The sequence below is a fragment of the Dermacentor albipictus genome, chromosome 1, assembly GCF_038994185.2.
Source record: "Dermacentor albipictus isolate Rhodes 1998 colony chromosome 1, USDA_Dalb.pri_finalv2, whole genome shotgun sequence".
Classification (NCBI taxonomy): domain Eukaryota; kingdom Metazoa; phylum Arthropoda; class Arachnida; order Ixodida; family Ixodidae; genus Dermacentor; species Dermacentor albipictus.
This window is the reverse complement of record NC_091821.1, coordinates 488,755,544-488,773,563: the sequence shown is the minus strand read 5'-3', so window position 1 is coordinate 488,773,563 and position 18,020 is coordinate 488,755,544. Positions and strand designations below refer to the sequence as shown.

The 18,020-nt window shown below is 45.9% G+C and overlaps 1 protein-coding gene across 1 annotated transcript in view; it reads right to left on the bottom strand.

Moving 5' to 3' along the window:
• Positions 1-18,020, bottom strand: part of LOC135912294 (2-Hydroxyacid oxidase 1-like) — a 119,074-nt gene that overhangs the window by 75,430 nt on the left and 25,624 nt on the right. The window contains exons 4-5 of the mRNA XM_065444688.1: positions 15,202-15,302; positions 560-708 (exon numbers count right to left, since the gene is read on the bottom strand). Of these exons, the coding sequence (XP_065300760.1) occupies positions 560-708; positions 15,202-15,302 (250 nt within the window). The remainder of the gene's footprint in view (positions 1-559; positions 709-15,201; positions 15,303-18,020) is intronic.

Here is an 18,020-nt window from a genome sequence, read left to right as displayed (position 1 = left end):
TCTCAACTCGATTGCACGATTGCAACTCGATTGGAGTTTGCACGGAACTTCACAGCGATGACGACGGCGAACATTTGCCTGGAATGTCCCTCTAATTGCTACCGCAATAAAACAACAAAATGTACATGACAGAACAGAATAAGAAGCCAAACAACATTATAAAAATAATCAAAAACAGTAGTCGCGAAAGCATTAGCATCGGTTGTGGAGGCGACAGGGTCTGGGAGGTGATTCCAGTCTGTGCTTGTTTTGGGGGACAATATGGATTTTGGAATATGGTCAGTGTTGAAACATGTCAATATTTAAGTGGCACATGAAGATTTGCATTCTGGCGAGATGTTTAACGTAGGTTGCAAATGCTCTTTCATGTGAGTAACAAGCAAAATAGCCGAGTTACATATCGAAAGATGAAAAAAACGAGACCATTCTCTTAAGGTAACAAACTTTCGCATATGTCTCTTTACGGTTCGGAGTTACTAGCTTTGTTGCAATCTAAATTCATGGTCACACCTATATTCATGCACAGTATCGAGGAGATTTTATTTCTCCGTACTCTTACCGTATTCCCTTCGCCTCCCAGTCATCGCCCTCTGTCTCCACACTGCCGATTACCGGGGAGTCTGCTGTTAAGACGATGGCACCGAAATCCAGCTGCTCGGCTCGCTCCACTTGGGAACGTGTGATTTCACGATTCTTGTAGAGGTATACCTGCGTGTAGCACTTCTTTAGGTCAAAGTTGAGTACAGAATTTTGTGATGGCAGAAAACATAACTTACTGGATGTAATTACGTGTCATTTGTGTTGTCGACATTCTAGCAATGCGGTATACAGTGCCGCACAGTGATTAACGTCAGGTGATTGTCATACTTCATAAGACTAGCGTTAGTTCCATGTCTAAGGCCGGTTTCTGAATTTCTTTGCGAAATTATGGATAATACAGCAGTTTAGCTTACATCTAAAATTCACCTGAGCCTCCTACACTGACAAGGGCTAAATAATTCACAGAATATAGATGACGACCCATTCATATAGAAGATTCTTTTTCCAAAGCCTCTTTATATAATTAAGACGAATACAAGCGCACCTTCAGCGGCTTACAAATAAGGTAGATAACCCTTGGTTCCGAAACACGTCAAAGCACAATATTGCCCTGAAGTTGCGCCGCATGTGCCTTCCGTCGCGTATCATATGATGCTGCGCTAGTGCTATAGATGTTAGCATCTTTTGAGGACAGCGGCTTCTTCTTCCACTGCCACTGTGAACGAGTGGGATTTTTTTATGGCAAATCATTATTTGCCGAATACCAGGGGGATTGCGGTAGTTAGTTCTTGTGTGCGTTGGTTCATGTCTCGCCTCGTTAAAGGCATCTTTCACAAGTAAAAAGATAGCGCGTACAAGGTATAAGATGGAACGAGTATCTGCCAGCACAAAAGCCCGATGCTTGATCAATTAGTCCACGGACGCATGCGTTTTCATTGTGTGCTAACGCCAACTTGTGCTTTCAGAGGAGGGACGAGTGCGTCGTGTACCACAGATTAAAGTATCTTATAAAAGCGCAACTGTCCCAGTTGCCCCCGTAATCCATCACCTCTGGAATCGGTCCAAGTCATAAGGGAAGAATTCAAAACGCTTCTTCATCAGAGCACGACAAATCAGTGGTCGTGCCTTTGCAGTCGTACTCTTGTCATCGGCTTGCCGTTGTTGTCAACCACACGTTACCGTCAAGCACTATTGCCTGCCTTACATAAAGACGACCGTCCATCTGGTGGCGCTGTTAACAACCGCAAAGGGTACTGGCAAGCCAGCTACCTTCAAGATTATTCGCATATCAATGGATTCGCACAGTGCTAGCTTGATATCTGCGTCACCTGTTTCTTTGATATCGTTTCATAAAAAAGTGTCTGCGTTCGTTTTCTAGTAATATATCATGGTTTGAATATAATATGAGTTTCTTTTACGTTTAGCTTTACTATCACAGGCACCATTTTTATTTCACGATACACCTTTTGCATAACAGATGCCTATTCTTCCTACGTGCCTCCGTGCTCCCGCTCTCTGAAACAAAGCGGTGCGCTTACCTCACCCAAACCGAATGCTGAAGTGCTATGTAATAATCTGTGAGGAATTAGATAATGCCCTCATGGAGGTCCTGTAATAAGCCGTTTGCAAACACACCATCTTTCACTCTGTTCAAGAAAGCAGTTACCACTATTATTCACTTCTACGAATTCACGTTGTGATAAGGAAAAGAGGCGAAGACAACAACAATGGCAGATTCAAAACTAGAAAGGCATCTTGAAAGTGTGTGAGAGAAATTTAACACATATGACATTAGGTAACGGGGAATGAGTGTATAGTGAGTGTTACTATTGCTTTATGTGTGGCCCACGGTCGTCAAGCAAGTGCTTTAACTTACCATACATCTTAACGCATTTCGTTGAGATAGATTATAACGAACCACTGATAGCGTGTAATTGTGGCGTGTGGTGGCTTACTGGTGATGGTGTTGCGCTGCTAAACATGAGGTCACCGGATCAAATGCCGGCCCTTTGATGGGGTCAAAATGCAAAAACGTCCGTGTCCCATGCATTGGAGGCACGTTAAAAAGGCAGGCTGGGAGTCAAGATTCATTCGCAGTCCCCCATTGCGGCGTTGCTCGTAAACTATGGTCCTGGCATGTAAAACCCCAGAATCCGATCACACGTTATTGTATTACCTGGACCTTTACTGAGCTTCCCACGGATATTCCCATTTGCTCAAGCCACAGCACATTGCTGTTCTTTCTTTTTTTTTTGACATGTGAAGAGCAAGTTTCCCGTAGTGTGCTACAACTTGCATCCAGCCTCTTATTGAGGTCACTCACCAATTTCTACACATAGAAGACAAGTTAAAACTGTAGCATTACACTCCCCATAGTGCGTTCCGTGATTTTTCTGTGATAAATCGTACTGCAAGCTTATTTATGAAAAGCATGTGCACACTGTTGCTGAGTTCCAAATGGTCAATGCGCTGGCTTCTAAACAGAGTGCACGTTGTTTCAGACGCCTGTGGGGCAAGAAAACACTCTTCTTTTTTTTCATGTCTTCATCCCTCACGAACATAACTCCACGTGAACGTTAACGAACCATTATCGAGCATCCACACAAAGGCTCACCCTGTCAAACGCTCATTGTATTCGTATTCGGGATGATGCGAGGTGGAACATTGAGACAGGTCTTAATCCCAGCATGTTCTTTGAAACTATCATAGGTCATCTTGATGCAAGATTTCAAGGACTAGCCCCGCGACCTCAAACGTGATCCTGCAGTAATGATAAATACTATCCCTACGAGGCCAACGTGCCTTGCCCTGTAAGAGAAACCAGCTCGAGAAATGCAAGTGGCGGTCTGAGGTCTCCTCTAATTTTTAAAATTGCTGATATGACTGGTAGCATCCTTCGCGCTCTCGGCCAAATCTGGAGTTGTGAAGAACTGGCGAAATTCTTCGATCTCGTAGGTGATAAACTGCAGGCAGATTCCATTTGTGGCACTTTTCTAATCACATCCGGCCATCAAACGAACGTCTCACCACATTCACTACCACTTTATTTTTTCTTCAGCACCACCCTGCTGCTGTAAATAAGCAGCGCTTATGTTCTGCACTCATTAAAAGTCCTGCCCATTCCCGCTTTTCTTTACCTGAGCTGGAACATGCTGTCGTCTTTGTCTCTTGACCACAAGTCTATCACATTGAATTACACAGCTCAATGCACTGTCCATGCCATCTTGTGAACTTCAGTTTAGAGGGCCCTAATTAGGCCCCATAGAAAATTTTTGTCATACGCTGGAAGTTGTCCTCGCTGTCCTCTAGGGAGCGTTCTGCAGCAAAATTTTTTTCAGATCGGCTCAATAATAGCCGAGATGGAAATATTTCAGTGCCCCGAACCCATGATTTGGGCAGGCGGGCTCCACTGCCAAGCAACATGCTCTCTCCACTCGCCCCGTCTAGCCTTCGCAAGCGAAATTTCTTCCCTGCATTGTCCCATACCAGACCTCGAGAATCGCGTGACGCATAGGTCGCAGGCCCCGCCTTCATTTTTTTTTTCCTTCTCGCCTTTTTTTTCCCGGCGCTACGCATTTCCGCTGACGGGGTCGCGCGCGAGCTGTTGTCTCGTTCGCGCAGCGCACGACCTTGCGCGCTGTGCACAAGCAAAGATGACTAGCGGTATAATCCAGTGCTACGCGAATACTTAGGCAGAACAAGCGAATCCCAGAGCATGATCATGCGCTGGAGCACGGTAGCAAATAGCATAGTTTCGGTACCTACGCACATGACCGCACGACCGTGGGAACAAGCTGACAAATCGGAAGTACATCTCCCTTGCTTCGGTGCGAAGTAAAGCAAAAAACATGCAGGCATTCCGTTTGTATGTTTTATTATTTCTGTAAATTTCAATTCGTCAATTCAAGCAACAGATCATACAGATAACAGATTACAGATAACAGATGTTGTCTTCAATAATTCTCGAAGTCATGTGTCACCACGAGCGACGTCACGCTGCAGACAGGAATAAGTAGGCGCGGGCACGCGAGTACGTGATCCTTCGGCTTGAAGCGCGGCGGCCACGAGGAGAAGGAAAAACGGCGTACGGTTTGAAATTTCAGATCTTTCCGCGGCGCGTTGTGATGTAATACATTGCAGACACGATCGTTATCGCTCAACGTATGCTCTGCGCATGTCAGGTCAAAATGACCACACCTGGTGAGGGGCCCATTAAAGGGTAGGTATTCTTGCGCAACCGAGATTCGGCCAGGGGCGAGAAGTAGGTACGATAGAGATTACCGCTCGCTCTTCATGTCGCTTATTCTTTACTGATTGGAAGGCGACAGAAAGCGCCGAGGCTGAGGACGCGCACTCTCGGGCGAGCGAGTTGCGGCCTGGGGCTGGCGTGAAGAGAGGAGTGACTGTCACACGTAAGCTATCGCGCAACTGAGCTGCGGGGAGGCGCGGGAATGGCGGGGCCGTCACTGGCTCCTTCGCTTGCTTCTTCGTCGCGGGGAGGCACTGAGGGAAAGCGCGCATGCTCTCCCGTATGGAGTGGCGGGAAGGGATGCAGAAGTCTGTTGCGCGTGAGCTACCGCGCAACCAAGTTGCGTCCGTGAGCGGGATGTAGGCGTGCTGTCGCTCGCTCACTAGTTCCTTAGTTTGCTCGTTTGGGCTATTCGCTTACATTGTCAATAGTCGTCAATGGTTTCTGCATAATTATTTACTGACCTGAGAAACTGCGTTAGCTTTGGAAGATCTGCAGATATCGCATGCGATAAAGATATTTCCTTCGCCTACTTTTTTTACTACGCTAACTGCTGGCATCTTTATTGTGTTTTAACACGCTGCGCGAAGTCACTCTGTTCAATTTACATGTCAGGTGCCCTAATGTTGTATGCCACCGCTAGTAACCGAGTCCGAGTCCGTGCCGAGTACTTTGCTTCAGAAACTGGTATAAAATTTCCTACTTTTACCAGTCGTCAATCTGCTCTCGAGCACTTTCAAGCAGGTTGATCTTTCGCATATTACGCGTCCTCATTTTCTTTTTTCTAAAGATCTAGCTGCAATCAGATGCCAGGCTGCCACAGATTTCCTAGAATTATCAGCAAAATAATGTTGGCAAGGCAATTTAAGTTACACTTCAATACGCCTTGCACGGTGAACCCCCCTACTGCAAGAATTCGACATCACCATGACATACAAGGCCGGATAAAAGCACTCTGATTACGACTGCCTCTCCAGAGCTCCTATCGACCCGCCACCGAGAGACGATCAGGACGATGACTCTTTCCTAGGGACAATAAGTGCCGATGGCTTCCCCAACCAGCAGCGAGCTGACTGGTAGCTCAGAAGCCTTGCCTACTTCTTGCAAGGGAAAACCGGCTTTGTTCCATTTGTCCTCGTTCTCGTTGCAATATAGCGTCATCGTAAAGAAAAGCTTCCCGCCCCAGTCCGCGCTTCTTATTTCTCCCTTCTTGTTTGTACCTTCAGCACCGCAACCGCGGGTTCTGCACATTCTTCAGAATAATCCAGTGGCAGGCAATTTCCGCTCTCTTCCCGTGTGCCTGCGAGGATTTAGGAGAATTATTACTGGTCACGCCTGTACGCTGACGTCATCCATTAGTTCAAGGTGTGCAGAAACTGCCGCTGACGCAAGACATCACCGACCAAGCCAGGAGGACTGCTATATCCAACAGAGCCTCCTTGCCGACCATTTCACCAGATCCGGATGGATTTGTTGTGGCGCTTTCCTACGTCAACATCCGGAAACGAGTGAATCGTCGTGGCCACCGAATACTTTTGATGATAGAAGACGCCCTTCATGAATTTGTTAAGGCGACGGCAATGGACGCAAAACTGCCGAGTTCCCTCCTGCTAGAAGCGAAGCGTTTTTTTTTTTTTGCGTAACCCCGCGGGTGTCGTGACGCTGGGCGCTGCTGCCAGGCTTTTCCCTAACGCTATACGGCAACCAATGATAGCGGAAGACGCCCGCCGCGCCCGCCGCTGAGTTCCTCGCCCTATGACGCACGCATACGCGGTCCAAACAGATTCAACCTCAACAGAGAACCCTTAGAAATCAAAATTTACCATAGTAGCTTTTACTGGTAAAAGGCTGAAAAAAAAATGTCCCTAATAAGACCACCGCAAGATACGATGAAATTCCAATAAAGCTAATCAAAAAGCTCGGTCCAAACAGCAAAGCACTACTGACTAATACCACTGAACAAGTGATTTAAACGAAAAAAATTCCAGTTGGATGCGTGAAAGCAAGATGAACCTCATCTACAAAGGCAAATGTGATAAGGATAGTACGGGCACGTACAGGCCAGTTACAGTAACGTCGGTGCAATATGGAAGGGCAATGCAAGCCATAAAATTAGAGCACTCGAAATGGGCTGAAACAAATGATGTAGTGGGGGCAATACTGAATATGATCAGATCAGGCGGGCGTTTGGAATATGTTTTTGTCCTAACTCAGTTCACAGAGATTTCAGTAACTCATAATAGACCTTTATAGCTAGCGTTTCTAGATACTAAGGGCACCTACGACAACGTAGACAGGGAGACGTTATGGGATATTGCCAAGCACGAAGGCATAGATGTCGATTTCGTGGAGCTGTTGAGGAAGATATATAGAGAAAACGGAGTAAAACTTGTACGGGAAGGTCGAAAGTGTATGAAGTGATGGGAATTCACCAACGACTGAAGCAAGGATGTCCTCTATATCCATTGTTGTTGACGCTTTATGCTAAGCGCAAAGGATAACCGGGAAACAGTCAATTAGGGTTTGAATTACCTTACCTACGTAATAGGCAAATGGGGAAAGTAAAGGTCCCCGCACTGATGTATGCGGATGACATAGTGCTGCTAGCGGACAACGCAACGACAAAGCTAGACCTGTAATTTAACGCAGAGAAATCGGGAATTGCGATCTTTAATGAAACACGAGTAATTATTTGGCGTCAATTCAGCAGCAAGTCGTACCCATAGTCAAGCAATATAAATACCTCGGCGCATATATAAACGAAGGAAAGACTTACTCAAACACCCGCTAAGATAACCTGAAATAAAGGGAAGCGGAATGCAGCAATAATGAAACATAGGGCACATTGGGGCTGCAATAAAGTTGAGGTAGTGCCCGACATCTGGAAGGACGCTTGCAAATGCAATTCTGTTCCTAAAATCGGATATATTGTCGGGGTTTGAAGTTAACCAAATAGCGGCTGGCTCTGGGAGCCGACGACAGCAACCCAAATGAAGCAGTGCAAGGGCATATGGGTTGGGCGTCGTTCGAGATCATAGACGCGGACAGCAATATTAGTCTTGAAGAAAGACACAGGAGCATGGATCAAAATGACTGGGCGGCTAAAGTACACAAATATCTGCACATAAAAAGAGTGCACACAGAATGGAGGAAGAGGTCAACCAAGTACAGGGTAATTGAAAGTGCAAATAGACAACCAGGAGTCATCAGAAAGGAGGTGAGAGAAACATAGACAGTTACTTGGATACAAACAACGCAAGCGAAAATATCCATGGATGTTGAAAATATTTATAAAAATGAAATTAGAATGTAAAATAACGTAGGATAATGCAAATGGAAATTCCTCGCGATTTGAGGCTCGAGCTGGTTGTCTAAGGAAAAAAAACATACCAGAGCAAATTTTCGCAGTGAGATGAGGCACACGTGTGATGCGGGAAAGGAAATCACAGGCCTGCGTGGCACATGCAGCACAGTCACAGCATAAGGTGGAGTAGCGGCTACACAGGAGCTCCATTTTCGCCACCACGCACTACATGGCCTTCGCGGCTAAGTCTCTTCGCGCCGTTAGCACGAGAAGGATCTGCATTGTCCGCCCGGCGTCGACGGCAAGCCGGGGCCTGTGCTGCGGCGTTGCTGTGCTCTCTGCGCAGCGGTCTGCTGAGCCCGATGTTGCCTGGTTGCACGCGCGCGCGTAGCTCCACGATTTGCTTCTTCAGCAGTGGTTCGCACCTTGCGAGGAGGGGCCATAACGGGCACCAAAGAATAAACACAGGTATCTAGACTACGGGGGCCGCACATGTCACATCCCTTGACCCGTGGCACAGTACGTTGCTGTTGATGATGGTAGTAATAATGATTTGTTGGCACCCCCTTCGAAACGGGATGGTGACAAATAGAAACCTATAGCCTGCTTGAGTTGACCAGGTCCAGCTACATGCTGCATGCAACTGCTACATATCGGGACAGCTGCTGGAGTATAACAGAACTGCAATGCAACGTTTGTACGCATGGACGCTACGAGGCGCGCACGTCAAATGGCACAATACGATGGTAATGATCATAATAATTTAGTGGCAGTCCGTTTTAAACGGGACGGTGAAAAATAGTCACCTAGCCTGCTTGAACTATTCAGGTATGGCATGCATGTGTTTCATTACATCAATATTTATACACCTTCACAATCTTCTTTTTATCCAGACCTTTAACTCCCTTGTACCGCTGCCTTTGCATCTGCTACATGGCGTTCTACCTGGTTTATAATAGGCAAGTGCAATGCGATATGTGCACGTGTCGACGTTAGGTGGCGCGCATCTCACATCGCTAGGCAACTGGCATGATACGAGACTGCTGCTGCTGACGATGATTTATTGGCATCCCCTTTATTCACCCCGTAGTCACCCCTATAACATCCGTGTAGTCACCTAGCCAGCTTGTTTCATACAGGTACTCAATATGTATATATTTTTTTCTAGAATTCTCGTATGCATATCCTTCAGTTTCTTTTTCTTCTTCAAACCTTATATAACTGCCTCGTACCGCTCCCTGTGCATCTGCCACATGCAATACAAAACTTGCACGTATCGACGTGACGCGGCGCGCATGACACATCGCGTGTCTCCTCGCACGCTAAGATGCGTTTATAGAGCATTTTCCCGCTCCATACTAGCGAGCGCTAGTTTGAGTACCTTATTCCTACGCAGCGGGGTCTGGTTCGATAATGGCGGGGACTGGGCTTTTTTTTTCTCATTCCGGGTGATAGCTACTATTGACACGGTGGCGGTGGCGGTGGCGGACACCATCGCCACCCGAAATGGCTGTTGGAATGAGGTCATAACAGCTTACACTGTAAAAACTCGGAGATCATTCGGCACATCGTAATGGAATGCAAAGGGACTCACCCGGCCAGACCAGTACGTAACGTACAACTTCCAGGAGCACTTGGATTTAAAGTACACCGAAGTATCAAGTGGTCAGCAGTCGTGATTAGAAAGAGGCGTTTAGAGTATTACTGGGAAAAAAGCAGGGAAGCGACTGATACAGCACGATCCATTACAGAAAAAAGCAGTGGTGCAGTGTGGATAGAGAAGATAAAAGACATGTATAGAAGAAAGCTGGAAGGAAAAGCTTTAATAGCTACCTCAGTAACTCAAGCAGGCTAGGGAACGAGTTTTCCCCACCCCGCTTCATTTCAAAGGGGGTGTTAATGGGCAATCATCATCAGCACGGCTTCGCCGGCAGGGCAAGGGGAAAGCAAGAAAACGCATTCGAGGCAGCGGCGGCGGCATTGCACTAGCCGCTCTGGAAGGCCTGAGTAAAGCCTTCCGTGTCACTTTCTACGGAGATTCAATAAACACAATTCCACTCAATTTCCAACACAACTTTCCACTCTGTACACTGATAAAGAGGTTCGCTGTATGTAGATGCCGACTCATTGGATTTGCTGCATTTTTTCCCATCGTTTGTTTTGAAAACGTATATAGAGTTGACAGGAAAGGGAACGAATGGACGGCAAAAAACATTATTGAAAAAAGCACCTGCGAGGTTGTCAGTCCGGCTCAGGCCACCGGGGCCGGAAACCAAGACTACAGGAGACACCCAGGGGCTTTTCTACACCTGGATGATGCCGTCACGCAGCATTGCGTGGACTTGTCTTATAGCTTCATGTCCGGATGGGCGTGTATGTCTTTTCCATGTAGAGCGCAATTTTTTTCGTTTCGGACCTGTGCGCGGAATTCCAGTGTCGCTTCCGCTCCCCTCCGTTTGTGGACAACGCTCGTGAAGGTCTTCAAGGCAGTGCTAGGGGAGAGTTCCCATACTGTCAGGGTGGACTCAGGGTTCTCGAACCACGTCCTGGGGCTGTCTTGCAAGGAGAAGAATACATTCGCACTTGGTTGTCGGAGTCCCAGTTCTGAATGCAGTGACCCGTTCGTATGTTTCCCGCCAGTTTTCTGTGTCTTGAAACGAGGATCCACGGAAGGCAGGTCTGTTGATCCGCGGAAGGCAGGCCCTGGGCTGTTGCAGCACAATGGGGGACGTTGAGGCAATTGTGCTGTTGACTTGGCCATGGTTTCAATGGTCTTCTCTGGAAGCGTTCCGTACTCCAGTAGCAGTCCTTGCAGCCTGCGGCTAGCTCACTGGTCCATGCCGATGTTGGTCTCTTCGCGGTTCGGGCTTGGGTCACGGCTTTGCGTGGGCGTTTGGTACATGAATGCAAAACACTTCTACCAGATGTCACGTTGTAGTCACGGTAAAAAACACAGACGTGAAAAGTGTGAATCACGAAAGTAACTCTTTACTGGGTGAACCTCCGCTCAGAAACAAGCTGCAGTCAAGCATACCAACAGCGGCGAGCACAGCCGGTGATCGTGAAGAAATCGTCATGCACGTCCGGTATATGTGAAGAACTTGACCGGGACTTCACTGAGAGTGAAGTGGGGGCGGCTCTTCACAGTCTTAATAGTAGATCGGCGGCTGGACCTGATGGAATAACTAACAAGATATTAAGAAATATATATGATGAATCAATTTCTTATCTAACTGAACATTTCAATGGATGTTGGAAAAAAGGGGTATACTCAGAGGAATGGAGGGTGGCCAATACTATCCTCATACCAAAGCCAGGCAAACAACTCACTCTGGACAACCTCCGTCCTATTTCCTTAACGTCATGTCTAGGCAAAGTTATGGAACATGTCATCCTAAATCGACTCACTAAATACGTTGAGCAGAACGACACCCTCCCATACAACTTGATAGGCTTTCGTCCCGGGCTGTCAACTCAGGATGCTATGCTGCTGAACAAACACCAACTTATACAGGTCAGCCCAGCGCATGCGAAAGCTCTTTTGGGACTGGATGTGAAATAAGCTTTGGATCGTATAAAGCATAAGGCAATACTTGGCGTCCTCTCGGAGATGGGGTTAGGTAAGAGACTTTTTAACATGATTAAGGACTCTCTTAGAAATCGAACTGCACAACTCATGCTGGGTGAGCCTAAATCAAAAGCTAAGAATTTGATGAATAGGGGCACTTCACAAGGGGCTGTCCTCTCACCCATGCTATTCAATTTAGCAATGTCCAAGGTTGCAAGAAATCTGGAGAAAATTGAGGGTATACAATATGTGGTATATGCCGACGACATAACCATGTGGAGTGCCAAGGGTAATGTAGGACAGACAGATACCAGTTTACAGGAAAGTTTGTATGTTGTAGAGAACACACTGAAAGATATGGGCTTGAAATGCTCGGCAGCCAAATCAGAACTCTCGGTCATTAAACATCGCAGAAAAGTTCGCAAACCAAGAGGTTACATTGCGGAAGATGAGCCAAAAGTGTGCTTATACACTCATGAAGGATCCGCAATCAGGCTAGTTGAAACAATCAAGGTTCATGGGTATCACATAGACGGAAACAATGCTAACTATAGAACAATACGATATATCTCGAATAAAACAGATGAAGTCATTAGGTTACTAAGGAGAATTACCAATAGACACAGAATCTTAGGAGAAGACAGCGCTTTGAGGCTAATACATGCCTTTGCTCTCTGTTACTTCGCTTATGTGGCTGGATTATTCAAATGGAAGCAGGCAGAACCTAACAAACTTAATGTGATGCTCAGGAAGCTCGCTAAAGTAGCCCTAGGGATACCCAGTAACGCTGCAACTGACAAACTCATGAGACCAGAGGTGCACAACACAATGGAAAAAATCGCGGAGGCCCAACAGCTGGCGGAACACGAAATATTGACAAAATCACGAGCTGGCAGGAACATATTAAAGGCAATAGGTGCAGAACTGAATACACCAATGAGCCCAATAGAGGCTGAAGTAGAATTAAGGACTGGCGTTAGGAACAAGATCAGAACCAACCCTGTCCCTGTAAACATGCATCCAGATTATAATTTCGAAAGGAGAAAGGCAAGAGCTAAAGCCCTCTTTCAGGAAATAGAACAGCAGAACCAATTGGCAGCTATAGTTGATGCAGCCTGGGTGAAAGGTAAAGAAGCATATACGGCCATTGTCTCAAATTATCAAGGGAAGGTGCAACATGCTATCACTATTTTTACCAAGTACCCGATGGTGGCCGAACATGTGGCAATTGCTCTAGCCGTGAGGAGTAATAAGTGGGCCTGCATTTACAGTGATTGGAATTCCGCCATAAAGTGTTTTGATAAAGGCTACGTAGCTGGTGTTGCAGCTAAACTTTTTGAAAACATTGGGATCTGAAACCGAGAGAACTGAAATCCGATGCTTTCCTGCGCATATGGGGAAAGTGGATGAGACTCGGGTAAATCTCAATGGGGTTGCTCATGACTTGGCACGAGGTCTTGCTAACCGTGACAGTCACAGCCGAGCCGTTCACCATCAAGCCCGGGAATCTAGAGATCATTTAATAACATGCACAGACGTTACCAAACACTACTATTTAGGACGCAGGCAAATTCCCATTGCCACATTCAAAATTGAACAGGGCTAAGGCAGTCTCACTGCGCTTATTGCAGACAGGTACATATCCCGCACCGTACACCATTAATAAAAAATATCCAGAGAGGGAGATTAAGATGGACTGCAACGATTGTAATGGCATCATTGGAATCAGACATATGCTGGCGGGGTGTCCTGCGACTCTCCCCAACCTCGTTGAAGAACGGACACAGTGGGAGAAAAGGATTCAAAGCCCATTGTGTCAGGACCAACTAAGGGACCATGATGTCGCTGAAAGGCTTGGCCTGACAGTGCCAACGTGGGAGCGGCCCGCCTTGGCTTAAGAAGTCGAGCCTCCGGACCTCATTACAATAAATGTTTTCACACACACACGTCCGGTTTTATACATCACTCGTCGGAGGTTGCCCGCGTGTCTTCAAGAAATTACTGCATAATTCGTGTCGTGCGTGCAGACTGAGTACGCAAGGTGCGGCGAAAACACACACAACAGACAGAATCAGCGATAGCCTTCGATCAACCTCCAAATCATGTAGGCATGTCTAGCGATGAGTGATAACTTTGATTTGTTAGTGGGTGAAATGCAGTCCCCGGAAAAAGGATGAATAAGTGCACGTGTCAAATAAATAGTACTTATCTATGCCCCGTAAGAGATAGAGAGAAGCTCTTTATTGGATGGCACATAATTTTGCCGGTGCGCACATAGGTGCTGACATGCACTTGCAGTAGGGAGTGTGAGGGGTATTAAAATATTCCAGTGTAGACGGAAAAAATTTGTGAGTAAACGCAATAATACTTAAAGGTGAAACTTTGGGGGAAAATTCAGGCTTATCTATATAATGAATTCAACCTTGCGTAAAGTCTTCAGATAAGCCCAATGTGTAAGAGATATTGGAACAGTAAATGGAAGAACCACACTGGTTTGAAATCAGGACATAAGACCTAATAGGCCACGCCACCTTTGTGGAACTTGACAAATCATGTCCAAAATCATGAGAAGTTACATCTGTCCCATCATGGAATGCGGAGCACTCAAGTGCAATAGACTCCGCTTATGTAGGTCACGAAGGGACTCAAATTGTGTTTTGTTTATCAGAAGTTTCACTTAAGCGAAGAAAGAAAGTATCAGCAACAGTTCTACTCGAAAAACGTCGCAATGGTCTAGAATTGCTGTGGTGAGAACAAAATTGGTGCTTACTGCACTCTCCTTCTAATAGCGTAACCTCTTTTACGCACGGTGGTGTTTACGAGCGGAACGCTTCTAATTAATTCTGCGCAGTTCTCGCATACGATATAGCGCTGCTTACTATCATCTCCCTCTCTTCCTGTCTAGTCAGAAACTGTACCGCAAACTTGAATAATGTGTATTCGGCATGAACTTCACCGATACTGTCAACTCACTCCTCAGAGCAGGTAACAAGAGAATCGCCTGAGGTTCTCTATCTCGATCGGTGTGAACGAACCTGCAGTATTAGCCTAATGTAGGACCCTACTTACTCAAGTAGTGCTCCGTTCCTTCTCGGAGATCATTGCTTTCTTTAGCGAAGTCCTCATGGGAAAAACAGTCGCAACTTCGACACTGTTAAATGGAAGTAACTTTTATGCAAATTCCCGGTGGATTGCATTTTCTTTGCTTTTTATAGCATCAACATTTGACATGTTTGTTGGATTTTTTCCTGCTCAGTACTCTAGTTAGGTAGCTTGTAGTTTCATTTAAAGTTCAGTTTACCCTGTTAATAAAATATTGCTTGCGTTTAACCCGAGTTTCCCAACATTGTGAATGTGGGTGGCCAACCAAAGTTCATACAATTGCTCTGCTTAACCAGCATTTCCATTTAAGCGAGTTTCGCTTATGCGGAGCCCACTGTAATAAATGTTACACTTTCTCTTAACTGCGCCAATTATCACAGCAGATTTTAGTGGGACGTTGTAAAAAGCCCCATGTTGTTATCGCTGAAAAACAATTACCTGCAGCCATAACGAGCAGTTCGGAGCCGCCTTCCGCACCTCCTCCATGCTCACTGTGCTGAAGATGCTGAGCACCATCACGGTCCCCACACGAGCGCAAGCTGCGTATACGTAAGAAAAGAAAGAGCACACATGACACGAGCAAAGCTTAAGCTCTGGTAGCCTCATTGGCCGCAATTGAAGAGCATTGATGGTGCATTTACTTTGCAAGCTTTTGTAGGCAAGAATACGATAGTGCACGTTATTCCTATTTGGGCGGCAACTGTTTATTATAATCATCACCATCATCATCAGCCATTTCTACGTCCACGGCAGAACGAAGGCCTCTCCCTACGATCTCCAATTACCCCTGTCCTGCACCGACCGATTGCAGCTAGCTCATGCGAATTTCTCACCCCACCTAGTCTTCTGCCATCCTCGACTGCACTTCCCTTCTCTTGGTACCCATCCTGTAACCCTAATGGTCCACCGGGTGTCTGACCTACGCATTACATGACCTTCCCAGCTCCATTTCTTTCTAATAATGTCACTTAGGATATCGGTTATCGCCGTTTCCTTTCTGATCTGCACCGCTCTCTTCCTGTCTCTTAACGTTATGTACTCTTCGTTCCATCGCTCTTTGCGCGGTCCATAACTTGTTTTCCAGCTTCTTTGTCATTCTTGCAGTTTCTTGCTGATATGTCAGCATCAGTAGAATCCATTAATTGTACACCATTCGTTTTAACGATAATGGTAAGCTTCCAGCGATGATCTGACAATGTCTGCCGAATGCGCTCGAACCCATTTTTATTCTTCTGTAAATATTCTTCTCATGATCAGGGTACCCTGTGTGTAATTGACCTAAGTAAACGTACTCCTTCACAAACTCTACAGCCTGACTGGCGATCTTGAACTCTTGTTCCCTTGCCCGGCTATTGATAATTGTCTTTGTCTTCTGGATATTATGCTTTAACCCCACTCTTATACTCTCTTTGTTAAGCTCCTCAGTTATTGCCCATTCGCTCCCACGTATGCGAACATTTTCATGGGACAGCTTGAAGCAGACCTGTTGAAATCCTACCCTTTAAAACCCCACACCTATCCTCGTTACGTTGATGACATATATATAATATGAGAACACGGCACAGGCGCCTTAACCGACTTAATTAGTAATTGCAGTCGCTTTCACCCGAGTATTAAATTTACTGCTCACCACTCTCCTAGTCAGATCAACTTCCTGGACACGATGGTCTACGTAGAAAACGGAAAACTGAGAACGACCATTACCGGAAGCCTACAGATAGCCAGCAATATGTAGACTACAACAGTCATCACCCGCGACATTGCAAGCAAGGAATTTTTCGCGGACAAGCGAAACGTATAAGGAGAATCTGCAGTGAAGACCACGATTATATCCACCACCTAAATGACCCTAAATGAACGCTAGCAGAAAGGAACTATCCCCAAGTTGCTCTCGATACAGCGTATGATGCCGCGTCAAGATTGGAGAGACAGTTGGAATTGGCGAATAAACAGCCCACATTAGAATCTGACAGACCACCGGCCTTTATAATAAAATATTCTAATGCACTCACAAACATAAACACCATCCTAAGAAAATACCACCCAATATTATCAAGTAACGAGCGTCTGCGAAAAGCGTTCCCGGATGTACCCAGGGGTACCTATCGCCGAAACAAGAACATTAAAGACATGTTAGTGCACGCAAAAGTCAGCCAACAGCATTCCCCCCGTAATAAAAGCGTGTTGTCGCCTTAGGTGCCAAACCGGCAGGCACCTTCACAGTGACATTAAAATTAAAAGCACCGCAAATAGTTATATACATGAAGTCAAATCTAGCTTCAATTGTACAAGTTCGGATGGGATTTATATGCTTGAATGTTCCTTCTGTAAGAAACAATATATCGGTGAAAAGGGACAATCAATCAATGTCAGATTAAACGGACATCGCGTGGACACAGCTAAAAAGCTTCCCAAAGCCGTCGCCGAGCATTTCAACCAACCAGGTCATAACTTTGATGAACCTAAACTCTACATCTTACGGTCAAATTTCCGTTCTGAACGATAAAGAAAATACAGAGAATCATACCTTATCCATAAGTTCAAGACATTGCAACCAATAGGCATAAACGTTTTAAAGGGAGCTTTAGATTCTATTCGCTATGCTAAACTTCAAGCTATAGGCAACAACACTTAGTTTGATTTGTTGGCGTATCCCCCCCTTTTTTTTCCTTTCCTTTCCTTTTCTTTTTTCTCTTTTTTTTTCAGCCGGCGTGTCAGACGCCCTTGACACGCCGGCTAACTCGCATGCGTTGACAGACCGGGGTGGGGTGCCCTGGCTTTGACCTTTTTTTTTTTTACACAGCGTTCCTTTACTCTCAATTCGACAGGCTAACACATTTTCCCTCGTTTCCGCATCCTCCCGCCTCACACCCTCTCCCCTTTAGAAGAACCCCACCTATATATACCGGGACGAGGAAAGCATATGTCGCCTTGACGAAGACAAGTCCACTTGTCGATACGTTGGCTCCTGCATTCACCTTGTTCACGTTTTGCTCATCGTCAGTTATTCGTTGTAACCCTTCCCCACTGTTGCTGAATAGGACAATGTCATCTGCAAATCGAAAGTTGCTGAGATATGCACTTTTAGTCCTTACTCTATTCTCAGCCTTTCCAGTTTAATAGCTTAAATACCTCTTCCAAGAATGTAGTGAATAGCACTGGAGAGATTGTGTCTCCTTGTCTGACCTATTTCTTTATAGATAGCTTACTACTTTTCTTGTGGAGAATTAAGGTAGCTGTGAAATCTCTGTAGATAC